General features: G+C 39.6%; 1 protein-coding gene across 1 annotated transcript; it reads left to right on the forward strand.

Moving 5' to 3' along the window:
- The first annotated feature begins 272 nt into the window (after nucleotides 1-272).
- On the forward strand, nucleotides 273-13,116 carry LOC118807567 (NADH dehydrogenase [ubiquinone] 1 alpha subcomplex subunit 4-like 2). Its single transcript, XM_036569602.1, has 4 exons — nucleotides 273-429; nucleotides 6,766-6,851; nucleotides 8,686-8,746; nucleotides 11,607-13,116. Exons 1-4 carry the CDS (start codon nucleotides 388-390, stop codon nucleotides 11,661-11,663), a joined length of 246 nt encoding a protein of 81 aa, XP_036425495.1. The 5' UTR covers nucleotides 273-387; the 3' UTR covers nucleotides 11,664-13,116.
- Nucleotides 13,117-14,774: the final 1,658 nt, after the last annotated feature.

Genomic DNA, 14,774 nt, shown 5'->3' on the forward strand with positions numbered 1-14,774 from the left:
CTCTGGATATCAGATGTAGCTTCTCTCTCTCTCTCTCCGCTGGCGGTCCACGGTGGAGGACAAATGTAAATGCATGACAGAGCTAGCAGAGCTACAGCGGAAACGTACGGATGATGAGGTCAGGCTGAGGATGCCAGCTGCGATTATAATGATTAGATAACTGCCCCCTCCCCTCACTCACATGCACTGACCCCCTTATTGAGACATGAAGGACAAGCAACAAGTTCCCTCTCCCTCTCTCTCTGTCTATTTTGGAGAGGAGACAACAGTGCGGTCAGTCAGCTTCGACATTTCATGGCCACACCACTTCATTCTAGTGCGTTTTAAAGGTCTGTTTTGGTCTTCATTTGGTTTTAGTTTGTTCGGTTTTTCAAGCCTCAGCTCATCATGCTGAAAACAGTGTACCAGCAGGCAAAGAAGCATCCAGGAGTAAGTGGAATTTCATTATTATGAATCTGTCAAAAGCTTGAACATCAGATTAATGATATGGTTTATTACCGAAGCCTTTGCATCATCTTTGTTCATGATTCTTCAGGAAATGATGAGACTTGTGTTCATTTTGGAATCGCATATAGTGATTAGTAACTCTAGAAGAAAGATTTAGCACAAAATTAATGTCATTGCTGTCAGAACAAAGCCTTATCTGCCTTTATCTGCATGTTTACATGATCAAAATATCTGCTGCCCTTTACATCATGTGAAAATTTCAAAACGGACTAACAGAAATGGTCCAGAATTACCCGGAGAAAATCTGTTTACATTAAGATACAATATCAGTTAACATATTTTTGTCTTCTCTTGTAAACATACTATTTTGGAGATAAAAGATTATATTCAGATAGCGACAATATATTAACAGAAGATGCCACAATGCAGGCAAAGGCTTTTATGTTTCATGCTTATTTTTCCTATCCGTCTAAGAGGAGCACTTCAACTGGAAAAGATATGCGTTTAATCAGTCTACTGGAAAATGCTTGCAAATGCTCCAATATTTTGAAGCTTGTTTGTTCGAGTAATTTTCTACGAAAAGTTGCAACAGCACAAAAAAAATGTCCTTAATGCTTATTCCTTGAACAGCTGCCACGTTTCTGAAAATCAGTTCGCGGTGACCTAAATTTTTGTTGGCAGGCTACCAAAAGCAGCCAAAAGTGACAGTGTTATATAATCAAAGTGAAGCACCAAGCGCACTGCATCAGACTGCGTCCACAGTTGGATAGCCTACAGCAGTCAGCCTCATTCATGTTAGCATGACTGCATCTGCAGCTGCAGCATTTAGCTGAAGCGAGAGCTGTAGAGTCAACACCAGTCTACAGTGAGATCACAGAGTGGATCTGAAAACATGTTCAATCAGGATGTTAACCTAGCTATTAAAAACGTCTCTCTGCTTAATCCTCTCAAGTCTGAAGGGAAGCATCACTTCAGTTGAAGTCACTGTAATAATGAAATAAATAAATAAACAAACTAGGCCTGTTCTGCTTAAGAGTAGTTTCAGGTCAGGAGCAGATGCAACACCAGATGCTGTGAATGCACACAGACAGATTAAGAGTCAGTCACTCCTTTCTCTCTCCGTCTCTCTCCTCCTCGGACAGAACATGAGAACTGCACAGATGTTGAATTCTTCATAAATTAAAGTGAAAAAAATAAAAAAAAATTAAAGTGACACCTTCTACCTCTTGACAGTGAAATCGCCATGAAAACGGTCCAAACACACTAAAAACTACTAAATATGTACACAACATACCTACTGTTACGACTTAACATTCTGTCTAGTGCACAGTGGGATCTGTGGCATTAAAATACTGAATTTTGAAAATACTGCAGGGATAAAAGCCAGAGGAACAGGCAAAAGAGCTTTCAAAGCCATTTTTATTAAAACCAGAAACAATAAAACTCTGCGCTATAATATGTAAAACCTCTGGGAAAATCAAACTGTGGAAAGAAAATAACCACACTTACCTACTTTGAAACAAAAAGTACTTCACTACACTGACAAAATGAAACAAAAGCTAATTACTCTACACTTCCCTGGCCAATAATCAAAAATACATGGGACGGTGCCTGGGCCCTGGCCTAGTGAACCAGTCAGAGGAGACTTCTATGTGATGCAGAACCTCTTAACTGTCTAAAACCCCAGGTGGTATAAATGATCAAGCAGCTCTTATAAACTGAGTTTGGAGTGTTTTGGCAAAATCTGCCAAAAGGTTAAAAGTGTGCAGGTAAAATACCAAAACCAAAGTACTCCCCCAACTCCAGAGACAAGCTCTTGTAAAGTAAGATGTACTGGTAAAACACTGTGGTGCTTGCCATGAGCAACTTAAGGGGTGTGGCCATGCAAAGTGGAGATTTAAAACACAAACAGCTAACACACAAGCCAAAAGCACACATGTGGTAGCAGCCCCCTCCCCTTTAGCTATCTTGAATGTCTCCTTTTAAGGCTTAAGCTCCTCCCCTAATAACACCATCCAGGCCTCTGATTGGTGAGGTCCTCCTCACATGACTGATGGTAGCAAGCAGGTACACCAGAGACAGTGAGAAAAAGACAGACACAAACAAAAAACAAAATGTGTGTTTACACATAACACCTACATACAGTGTTCATCTTGCACGCTACAAACTACATACACTACTGTTCAGAAGTGGTGCAGCTTTACTCCACATTGTAACCCCATACAATATGAACTTACTGTGAGATTGTGATAAAATATGGTGCGTATGTTGCTGCAAGTCACCCTGTAAAGCCTGAAATAGTAATTTAAAAGCCAGAGGTGTCGAGTCGGATTTCGTGGGAGTTTTTCCGATTATGTCATGCGTCTTTACATATTAATGTCACACACACAGGCTCAAAAAGAAGGTCTGGCTCGATATTTACGTCCCAAATGTAAAGATAATTCACTCACCTCAGATGACACACCCTTCACCGAGTTCTGACTGAATTCTCTTTAAATGCTCTTTCTTACAATCATCACACTTATCAGCTTGGGGAAGGGGTGTGAAACACAACCTACGTTATTAAATGTTCTTCTGCACTTTGCATGCAATTACACATTTCCACCACAGAGGTCTCCAAATGCCCAAATCTTACATGGTGTGGCTTTACATAACAAGTTATTCATGGATGAAAAATATACTGTATTAATGTACCAGATTTTTTTGTTTACATCAAGTTATCTGCCTGAAAGATTTGATTGTTTGAAATATAATGAATTCATTCTCAATACTATACAGCTTTCACAGACATATCAGAATTTTTTGTGACTCTGTTAATCATTCCAGACACATCTAATATTTCTTAATTTTTATTTACAGCTTCCCACAGCTTTTCTATTTTTTATTAAGCTACTATACAAATGTTGTTAATCTTGAGTGATACATTTTGAAGACAGGAGAAAGCTTTTTTGGTGGTTTGATAACTAGCCAGTGTGCTAACTGTAGAACCAGTGTTAGACCGATGTAAGAATGCAGAGTGGACCAAGAAGCATCAAAATGTTAATCTAACAATTAAATACATAGGCTAGAATCCCACAGTGTCTGTATATATTTTTTAAAGTCAGCTTCATTTAAACTATTCACTGAAATAATGAAATAAACAAATGAATAAATAAATAAATAATATAGGCTTATTCAACTTAAGAGTAGTTTCAGTTGAAAGCTCAGTGTTTTATGGTGACTACTGGTGTGGGCCTTGCCTGCCTGCCACCAATTGCTCTTTGGAGATAATTCAAGTTCTATTGATTGATAGACTGATGACTGATTGATTGATTGATTGATTGATTCATTTCCAAACCTTCTTCAAAGAAACGTTTTCCCCTAATTCTGTGACAAGGTACAAGGCCAGTCATGTGATCAGCAGCTAGACAGTAAAACAATTTTTTTCTCCTCAGTGTTAATAATCATGAGGATTAGCCTCTCTGACCCTCCGGTGGGTCTGTGCAAGTGACAGTTACCCAGTGAGAGGTTCCATTCTTGGACCCCCAAGCAGCCAGCAGCCTAGACAAAAGTGCAGCAGCTGTTATCTCAAACGGCGTTATGAAAAACTCGGACAACCCACCTCAGCTCATGGTACGAAATCAACCACATTAAACGATGAGGACTATGACATGTCCATCACAGTTCTGACCTTAGAGAAGATGAGAGCGACTTAAGCCCACAAGCGCAACATGCTACAGCCATTTAAGGCCATTTTGAACATACTTGATAAGCTAATGTGAATATCTCCCTGAAAGCCCCTTTGGGGATTATGTAAATGTCTGCTATAGGACGTAAAGTTTTGACAGCTCAGTGCTAAGTCTCTCTCTCTCTCCTTTCTTCTCACTCTCTCTCTCACTCTCTTTTTTTTACACTCACAGCTACTTCCTGCATTCGGAAAAAAGGTCTATTTCGGCATCTGAACTGATTTTTCCCATTCACCCTTACTACGTATTTATATTCTAATCCCTGTCATCAACTGCACAGATGTACACCCACAGACAGATAGACACCCACTCACTGGTCCCCCTGAAGAGTGTCTGTGATCCTGTCACTCAGTCTGACAGGCAGCGGGTGCAAGCTGGAACACACACAAACACACACACACACACACACACACACACACACACACACACACACACACACACACGTCTCTCTATTTGTTGCGTCCTTGCCCGCTCAACCCAGCCTGACACACGCCCCACACTGTCTCTCTCTTATACATATGAATCAGGGAGAGACAGGGAGGAAAAACAACCACGTCAGTGTGTGTGTGTTTATTTATACACTGGAGGTAGACAGTATAATGGAAACACAAGGCAATATATGGATATAAGTAATAAGGAGAGCAAGACTAGCTATGGTTATTATTTGAATGCTGTATTGCATACAGTTCAATGCAAAAGACCAGCCTTAATATGTTTAATGTCCAGTCAAAATGGCCATTCAGTTCAAGTTATTCATTTTTCAGTAGATGCTTCTGAGGAGACTATATATTCACATGCGTAAGGAAGAGGAAAGACAAAAGAAAATATGTAAAAAAAAAAATAGCAGGAGTTTACAGGTGTTTATATGAGTTTTATTATATTATTGTTATTAATAATGTAATGAGAAAACGGGACTCCTAACAACCATGCAAGGCCTGGTAGCTCACCAAAGCTGTCCCCATCAGTACTTAAAGCTTTCATCTGTCCTAGACAGAAGAAGGTGCTGGAGATCTACCACCCTGCAGAGTTTAGCTCCAACCCTAATCTAACACACCTAGTTCAGGTAATGAAGGCCTTCAGCATTGTCTGAGTAGTATAGCAAAGTGTGTTGGATCTGAACTCTCCAGGGTGGCAGATCACCAGGACCAGGACTGGGCAAACACTGCACTGAGTGCTGAAAAATCTGAAATATTTAGTTGCTAAATATCTGTTTTGATTGGAAATTAAATCAATGAAAAGTGCTCTCTGACTTTTGCACAGTACTGTATTTGTATCAATTTCAATAACACTATTTGGAGTGGTCTCTTGTAGATGATTAATAAACCCTTAACAGATTATCAGTAATACATCAACAACATATGAGTGAAGTAGCAGTAGCGAAGCATCTGAATATATTGAAGTAAATATCTTGTAGATGTTCTGTTGATACATTACTAACATTAAGTAGATGTATTGTTTATATGTTACTTCCATTACACAAAACCTAACCTTACCCAAAACCTAATCCTATCCCTGGCCGTAATCCTAACCCTAACCTCAACCCAAAACCTAACCCTAACCTTGGCCCTAATCCTAACCCTCTCCTTAACCTCAACCCAAAACCTAATCCTAACCCTCATATGTTTTACACGTTACAGAGAGTCTGCTGAGTGTTTGTTGTACCTAAAAAGGACCACTCAAAATAAAGGGTCACCTCAATTTCTAGTGGGAAGCTGGACTAGTCTTCAAAAAGGACCTAGAACAGAAAACCCACCCGGACCAACAAAAAGTAAACAACTCATCAGCCCAAATTTCTCTCCCCTCTGATATAAAATATACTTTGTGCTTATTTCATGATGTTATTCTTTGATAGGCTGATTTCTATCATTTTCTATCCTATCATTTTACTACAAATAGTAGTTTAAGAAAAGAAGGAGTTTTCAGAATGGAAGCCCTATTATAAATGTTAGCTTTACACAGCTAACTGTGTCCAGCTGAGACTGCATAACGGACATTCAAATGAATAATGTGGCCATTTTTAAGGCCATTGCTCAGTTTTTTAGCTGAGTTTCTAGGTGTCAAAGTGTCTGCCTGACTTTCTGTGGGAAGCATTACCTGGTGTAAAACGTGTCATATCTTTGGACTAGTCCTGTCTTGCACATTTTTCCTTGTTTCTGACATTCCACTAGTCTGTATGTACAACTGGCCACAATCTTTTACAGTTTGCTAACTCAAAAGTTTCATGTCCATTATATGTCTTTTACAACAGGTAAATGCTGGTGTTCATTTTAGATCTACAATGATGCAAACATGCATTTTGGAATAATTCAGTCCAAAATGCTAATGTTGCAAACAGTTAATGACACTAATCTACCAATGAGCATTAAGCCAATGACCTCATGCTAATTGGTGGCTACTAGCTACTGCTCAAAAGTCATGTTAGCATGTTTTGTCATGCTATTCCTGTATCAGATTCAGTTCTAATGCTACAGTAATCATCTGCTGTTCCATTATTTGGCAAACTCTGTCCACATTGTTCAACCAACCTGTATAATTAGAGAAGATTTTCAGTTCAGTGCTCTCAATATGTTGAAAATCTTTTTTGTTTTAACAGCTTATCCCTCAGTTTTTCTTTATAATTCTGGGTATGGGTGGAGCGTCCCTCTACCTGGTCCGGCTGGCTCGGGGACCTCATGTCAGGTAAGTCGTGTGTGTGTGTGTGTGTGTGTGTGTGTGTGTGTGTGTGTGTGTGTGTGTGTTCTTGTAAATCACTACCACGACTAACTGAACTGTTCTTTCCATTGTTTTGGATGTCACTGCTAATGACCTGATGTTTGTAGTAATTAGCAATATAGTATCTATAGAGTTGTATGCAAAAGTTTGGGCACCCTGGTCAAATTACTGTTTTATTAACACACATCAGAGAACACATATTTTAATGCACAATTACTGTTTATTTGCTGAATTTAACATTGGGAAAATATTTTTTTTTGTCGCAAATTTACTATGAATGGCTATTTGGTCAATGCGATTTGGTCAGCACAATTAAAATGTATTCTGAATATACAATTTATTTTTAATATGTTAATTCTCAAAGCGTTCTTAGTTGTTATGGAATCATCTAGAGTTTGGTTCACCATCGAAAATCTCATTTTTAGAGCTTCCTAGTAATTACTTGAAACCTACAGAGTATTAGCATCATCATTAGCATCCATCTGCAAGTCATTTCTTAACCCTGTGTGCTGTTCAGGTCTGTGGAACCCATTTTCAATGTTTAACTAAAGAAAAAGTGATGTGATTTATTATTATTTCAACCCCAGATTCCTTGGCCTTTGCTCATTTTCTGTGAAAAACAGAATTTTTTTTATAGTAATTTTCAATGACTTCACACTGATCACCCCCCCACACATTCATATTACACATGTGGTGTTGGGGTGAACCTGCAGGGAATAAAAGTGTGGAGGTGCTGTGTCCTTCACTCTGTTCTCCTCCTACATGGCCTGCTGTTAGTGTGTGTGTGTGTGTGTGTGTGTGAGGGTGGACAACATGGACAGGCTGCTGACTGGCCACAGCTGCTGAAGGAGAACCCTACGCTGAACATTCTTGATATTTTAAATATCTGGTATTTTTTCATATAAATTGTTATGGATTTAAAAAAACAATAATGCAGTGGGTCCACCAGACCACAGTGTAACAAAAACATCAACACCACACAAGGGTTAAAGAATCATATCTAAATCATACTATTGTGAGGTCAGAAATTTACAGCCCTAACAATAATCACATACTTTATATTTTTATTTAAATAAAAAAAATATGCTATAGTGGAAGGGATGTCTTGGGTTGTTGGTGAAATAAGGTATTAATTTAAGGGTTAGTTCAGTCGTTGACATCTCTGACAGTGGCTGTAATTTATCAGGTAAGCCGAGCTGGTAGCAGAAAACCAGTTTAATAAAAGGCTATAAGTCTGGGATTTGGATTCCATATGTCTCAGATCTGATGCAGCCTCGTGTTCGCTGCTCTATTCATTTGTTTGTTGCAAACTTACTCTTTTGTTTCCTTTGCATGTGTGAGTGCAATGGGGCATTCAGGCCTGCTGCTCTGTTACTGCAGAGTGCGCTCTCGCTCACTCTCTCTCTCTCTCTCTCTCTCTCACTCTCTCTCTGTCTATGTGTGTGTGTGAGAAACAAACTTTGTTTAATGATGAGCGGCACTCTGCCAAAATACTGCCCTCCTTCAACTCCACTGATAATTACTTACCCCTCTCTCTGCTCTCCCTCTCTCTCCCCTTCTCTCAATCCTGTTTTACTCATCCCAATCCTGCCTCCTGCTTTCTTCTCTTTCCTCTCTTCCCCTCATTCCAACTGTGCTCCATTTTTTCCCTTTTTTGCCCCTATTGACCCACTCTCTGACTCTCCCTTGCTTGTTCCCTCCCTAACTCTTCTTCTCTTCTCTCTCTCTCTCTCTCTCTCTCTCTCTCTCTCTCACTCTCTCTCTCTCTCCCTCTCTCTCTGCCTTATCCTCATTCTGTCAGCTGGGACAGGAAGAATAACCCAGAGCCGTGGAACAAGCTCAGTCCCACCTATCAGTACAAGGTAAAAGTGCCTGCTGACTGCACTCAGATCAGTTTCAGCCTGACAGCGGCGACACAACTGTCATCCTATCTGCTCCCGGTTCAGCCACCATAATATTTACAGTGAAATGCATTCATCTAGACCAAAAAAAGCAAAAGAACCCAACCAAAGCAATGCATGATAGGAATGTACTCTACGTTAAGTCTCACTGCAGCATGTGCGGCCTGAGCTAATCTGTAATATTCTAAGTAAAAGTGATACAAATTAAGACTCCAAAAAACAAACAAACATCCCAAAGCACTGCATAACAGGAAGTCTTGCAAGCCAGAGCCCTCCCTCTCATCAGAGAGTCTGGTGTGTTTTGTTATTTAACGTCTTGAAGAACTGCCTACTTTACAGAAATGGGCCATTATCTGACATGCAAAATGACCAATCACACACTGTGGTTTTGCTGCAGGGAAATGTCATTTTTCAAAATGGGACTACAGCAAACATGTGCTTTGTTCTTTGTACTGGCAAATATGCAAGAATATCTTACTAGCCTCAAAGAAAACTCTTAAATAACTTTTAAAGATCTGATGCCATGAACTTTACACATTTCCAATCTAGCTGTGTTCAAAATAGCCTACTACACACTGCTCACACACTGATTGCGCCCAAAAGTAGCAGGTAGAATGCAGTATGTGACCAACATAACATTTTCCACTATGCCAAAGATGCTCTAGCGAAATATTCCAGATGCAGAAAGAGATATCTTCATGACATGCTGCATCTCAGAATGCAGCGCTGTGCTGGAGCTTCAGGAAGACATAGCCACTGATGTAAATGCCTGGATATTTTTAGAAATTTTTCCAAAAGCTGCTGAACTCAGTGCTACAATGAAGCCACACAAGCTTTCCCTGCTGGTTTTATGGTGGGTTTGCTGACTTTGTCTCTTTAATGAAGTTAACTCAACACATAGATACTGTGGTTAAAACAGCAGCTTTCTAAAGTTGGTCTCAGTCAATTGATCTGGACAGCATGAACACAATGCTTATTATTCAGTCAAACTCATATTACCAACTATGGAGGTACAGAAAATGAATTTACCCAATTTACAAAAAACAGGCATCTTTGGAAACCACACAGGTTTACCACATCCAAGTCAATTTTAAAGCTTATTTTTGGCCTTGGAGATAGGGTAGAAAACACCACCCTGCACTCTGTCATGGTATTGGGTGGCATATAAAAGTCACACAGGCACATCTTTTGACCTAAATATATCCACATATGCTGCTAAAGAGCTGAAAAGCATCTAGTGAAAATTACTAAGCAGTGAGTGGAGGGTTAAAAAAATGGTTTCGGCCCAAGATATTGGCAGTCTAGTATGATATCTAGCTTTTGTCACATACTGGATAACATACTGTACACTACTATGAAGAGTAGCATGCATTATACCCAATATACTGTTGCAGTACACAGTATATAAAACACAGTACACAGTATACTATTTTGCACACAGCCTGTATCTATAGCTAAGCACCAAAAGACTCATCATAGCATACAGAGCAGGGACCTGTTCGCAAAACTGTTTCCCATAGGACAGATTACACTTGACAGGAAGCTACTGCATGTAAGTGGTCTGAACTTATCTGTAATAATCTTAAATAAAGTTGATAAATGATAAAAATACAAAAACAAACAGAGACACCCCAAACGAATGCACAGCAGGAAGGTCAGCATGCAACCTGAACAAATCTATAGCATTCTAAGTGAAAGGAATGTACCCAAAGAACACACAAACAGGGGCTCCAGAGGCAGGAGGCATGTTCCTCACTCTGAGTGGTAGGAGGGGCCTCTATCTCCCCCCATGCTAGCCAATGTGGGTGGCTGTTAGCTGACGTTGAATTGGCAGTTAGTGTTCTCCTCCAAGCGTGTTGAGCTCTCCAATGAAGCTGCATTACCAACAGTTTGAAAAGGTTCATTTTTACACTTGTGCTAGCTCTCATTCTCCCAGCTTGGTAGCATTGTGTGATGGGAAGATCTACCTAGCGGGTGTGATTGCACTGGGAAGAAAATTGTGCAAAAACAAAACAACAAACTCCAAAGCAACGCATCACTGCAATGTCAAGTGGCACTCTAGAACAGTCAAACGGCGAAATGCATCAGCCTGTAAAACTGTAGGCCTAACTGCAGTAGCTGTGGTTGGAATCTCCTGTCTGGAAGCCTGTCTGTGGTGCGGTGCTGAAAATGGGCTGCTAGAATGTGCTCGTTAATGACTCTTCAGAGGGAATAATTCAGGATGCGGCAGGTGAACATTTTGTTCCCATTTGGAATAACAGAACGTGCCAGCATCCTGACAAAAAAGAAATAAATAAATAAACAGACAGCGAATGAAATATGAAATAACAGGAATATTCCGAAGAGATGCATGTGTGTTGGTGGGGGACGATGTGGTTGGTGGGTTTAGGGGCAACATATAGGCCACAGCACATAAAAAGGTCACAACGCAGCATGTTTAATTCTCAACCGCAGTCAAAGGTCAAGAATCCACATTCCACTGCCGTCTTAACAATAATACTGTGTGTGTTTTAGGAGCAGAGAGATCAATGAAAATATGCAAGAGGAAAATAATCAATGCAGACAGAAAAACGTGTGTGTGTGTGGCAGGTGTGGGGGGTGGTTGGAAGGTGTGGAAGCCATAGCTTGAACATGCAAAGTGTGATGCAGTGGGAGATATGCTTTCATGCTAGGTGTTTGGGGGGTTGGGGTGGGCAGACAGACAATGTATGTGCATGCACATGTTTTGAGGACGTGTGTTTGTTTCACCACCAGAAGCCTTGACGGTCTTAATTTAAGCTAAGCAGATTTAAATGTATTCCCTCTCTCCCTCTCTTCACAGTTGGTGGCCGTCACTACAGACTACGAAAAGCTGAAGAAGGAAGGGCCTGACTTTTAAAGGTCCTCTCGGTGACTCTGGGGGCACATACAAAACACACACACACACACACACACACACACACACACACACACACACACACACACATCTTCTGTGTTATCATTTACCATCTCAAATCCCCGTCTTCCTGATTCTCTTCTTTAAGACGACTGCGACCGCAAGCCGCTCCAATCCATATCTAGTCTTACGGAGAGCAGAATGCTTTTGGAATATTAAAGTAATATTTCCACAACAGCACAAACATGTTTAACATGCCAGACAGACTTAGAGAAAGCATGTATAAAATCGTAGCTGGAGGATATTTTTCAAAGAACAAATAAAGACAATTTTCTGCACTTAGAAGTTTGAAGCAGGTCATATATAATCCAAAAAGGAGAAGTGCATAACAACGTTACTGTGCGCTATGATGAAGTGCTGTTTACCACCGTAAAGAACCGTGAAAAAATGTCCTACCAACAACAACAAAAAGCACGCTTAAGGTATGTAAGAATAGCCGATAATAATGAATTTGACTAAAGATATCACAAAAAACTGTAGTACAAAGGTGAAGAGAATTAAAATAAATTATACAGTGTAGTCTGTACGTAATTGGATGGTGACAGTTTTTGTTACTTTAGCTTTTTGCATCCAGCACAGTACTTCTCACTTCTCAAGATGGACAGACACATGGGTTTTTTTAAGATCTGAAGCAAGAGTGGAGCTTGATTTTCTCCTCTCTCTCAAAGATGAGTGCTTTAAGCACTGTTTATCTGATGGGGACAGTTTTGGTGGTCCTCCAGGTCTTGCACGGTTGTTATGAGTTCCACTTTCTCTGTATTTTTAAATCATTTTTTGAGCTCTTGTTCTAGAATCTCCTGTTTTTTTCATTTATTTGCCTTCGGCTTTTTCTTACAGTCTTACAGTGCCCTCCACAAATACTGACACACCTGTTAAACATGAGCAAAATGTGCTGTGAAAATATTTTGATCTTTCATCAAAATATTAACAAAAAAAATTCTAACCTTTATTTGAAGTGCATAGATTTGAAAGAAAATCCCAAATCTTATCATGAAGTAAATATTTTCCTAAAAGTATAAACAGATGCCACCTACATTGGTTATGGTTATGTAGGTAACTTACGGTTACTTGCATAACCATAAGTTGCTTAGGAGGGTTGCCAGATCCCTCAAAACTCAAGCACCTACAGTTTGCCAAACTGTACTGGGACTTTTAATAGGACTGTGTAAAAAATACAGCTTTTTTTGTCAACAAATACCGGAGTAGACACAAACATAGCCATGCAGAAAAGTACCTCATCCCCATTGTGAATCATGGTGGTGGACCTGGAATGTTGTGGGGCTGTTTTTCTTCCAAAGTCCCAGGACAACTTGTTCGGATACATGGTATCATGGATTCCATCAAGTAACAGTAGATATTAAATTAAAACCTGACTGACTCAGCCAAGAACCTTAATTTAAAGTGGGCCATTGGACCTTTCAGCAGGACTGTGATCCAAAGCACGCCTCAAAATCAACACAAAAATAGCTCTCTCATCACAGAACAGGAAAGCAATAAGGAAATTTGAAATAAGGGTTTTATATAGTATGTAAACATCATTAAAATGTTAATAAGTGCCATTTACTCTCCAATCATACAGTCCAAATATGGAAACTAAGCTGCAAAATCGTCCGCATTGAATTCACTGTTTGCGATGCCACAAACACAACCACGTTTACATAAATCAACCTATTCAGCCTATAGCAGTTTAGCTCCGCCCATTAATGCTGATGTTACAAGGAGTGTTTCAGCCTGGACTGCTGTTTGAATGAGGCACAATACAGGGCAGCCAATCGGAATAGAGTTCACTTACATATATCTGTCTTAAAGTCAGCGTGTTTAATTCTAAGGGATAATGAGAGGTTGGAAAATGGTCATGTAAAAAAATTAATTATGACTTTTAATTATGAAATTTGGTAAATAAAACAACACAAATGGTATAAGTGAAGACAAATGTTGGATAAGAGCCCTGTAATGACTGTTTATACTGGAAATTAAATAAATGAAGGACTGTCTCTGATCTCACACAGTACTGTAGTGTATACTAACAAGTCCACTAGTGCGTTCATGTCTTTCAACAATGAACCAAACTGTCAATTAACATTTTGAATACAGTGGTGTAAACTTTGTGTTCAGTATCTGGTGTAACACCCTTGTGCAGCAGTAACTGTAACTAAAAGCACATCAGCTTGCTGGAATTTTAGCCCATTCCTTTGTACAAAACAGCTTCAGCTCTGTTATGTTGGTCTTCCACAACATTTCTATAGGATTAAGGTCAGGACTTTGACTTGGTCATTCCAAAACATTAACTTCATTCTTCTTTAGCTATTCTTTGGTAGAATGACTTGCGTGCTTAGGGTGGTTGTCTTGCTGCATGACCCATGTGCTCCTGAGGTTCAGCTCACGGACAGATGTCCTGACATTTTTCTTTAGAATTTGCTGGTATAATTCAGAGTTCATTGTTCCATCTATGATGGAAAGCCATCAGAGATGCAGCAAAACAGTCCCAAACCATGATACTACCACCGTGTTTCACAGATGGGATAAGGTTTTTATGCTGGAATGCATTGTTTTCCTTTATCCAAACATAATGCTTCTCATTTAAACCAAAAAAGATCTATCATCTGTCCACAAAACATTGTTCCAATAGGCCTCTGGCTTGTGATCTTTGTTAACAATCATGTTGAATTTCCTCCATTTGTACACACTCTGTCTGACTGTGGATTGGTGGAGTCCAAACTCTTTAGAGATGGTTTTGCAACCTTTTCCAGCCTGATGAGCATTAATCTCTTCTTCTGATTTCCTCAGAAATCTCCTTTGTTTGTGCCATGAAACATATCCACAAACATGTTGTGAAGATCAGATTGTGTAGATTCCTGTTCTTTAATTAAAACAGGGTGGTCACTCACACCTGATCACCATCCCATTGACTGAAAACACCTGACTCTAATTTCCCCTTCAAATTACCTGCTAAACCTAAAGGTTCATATATATTTGCCACTCACAGATCTGTAATATTGGCATTTTCCTCAATAAATAAATGACTATGTCTACTAGTTTTGTCCCATTTGTTTG

This window comes from Colossoma macropomum, unplaced genomic scaffold (assembly GCF_904425465.1).
Source record: "Colossoma macropomum unplaced genomic scaffold, Colossoma_macropomum, whole genome shotgun sequence".
Lineage (NCBI taxonomy): Eukaryota > Metazoa > Chordata > Actinopteri > Characiformes > Serrasalmidae > Colossoma > Colossoma macropomum.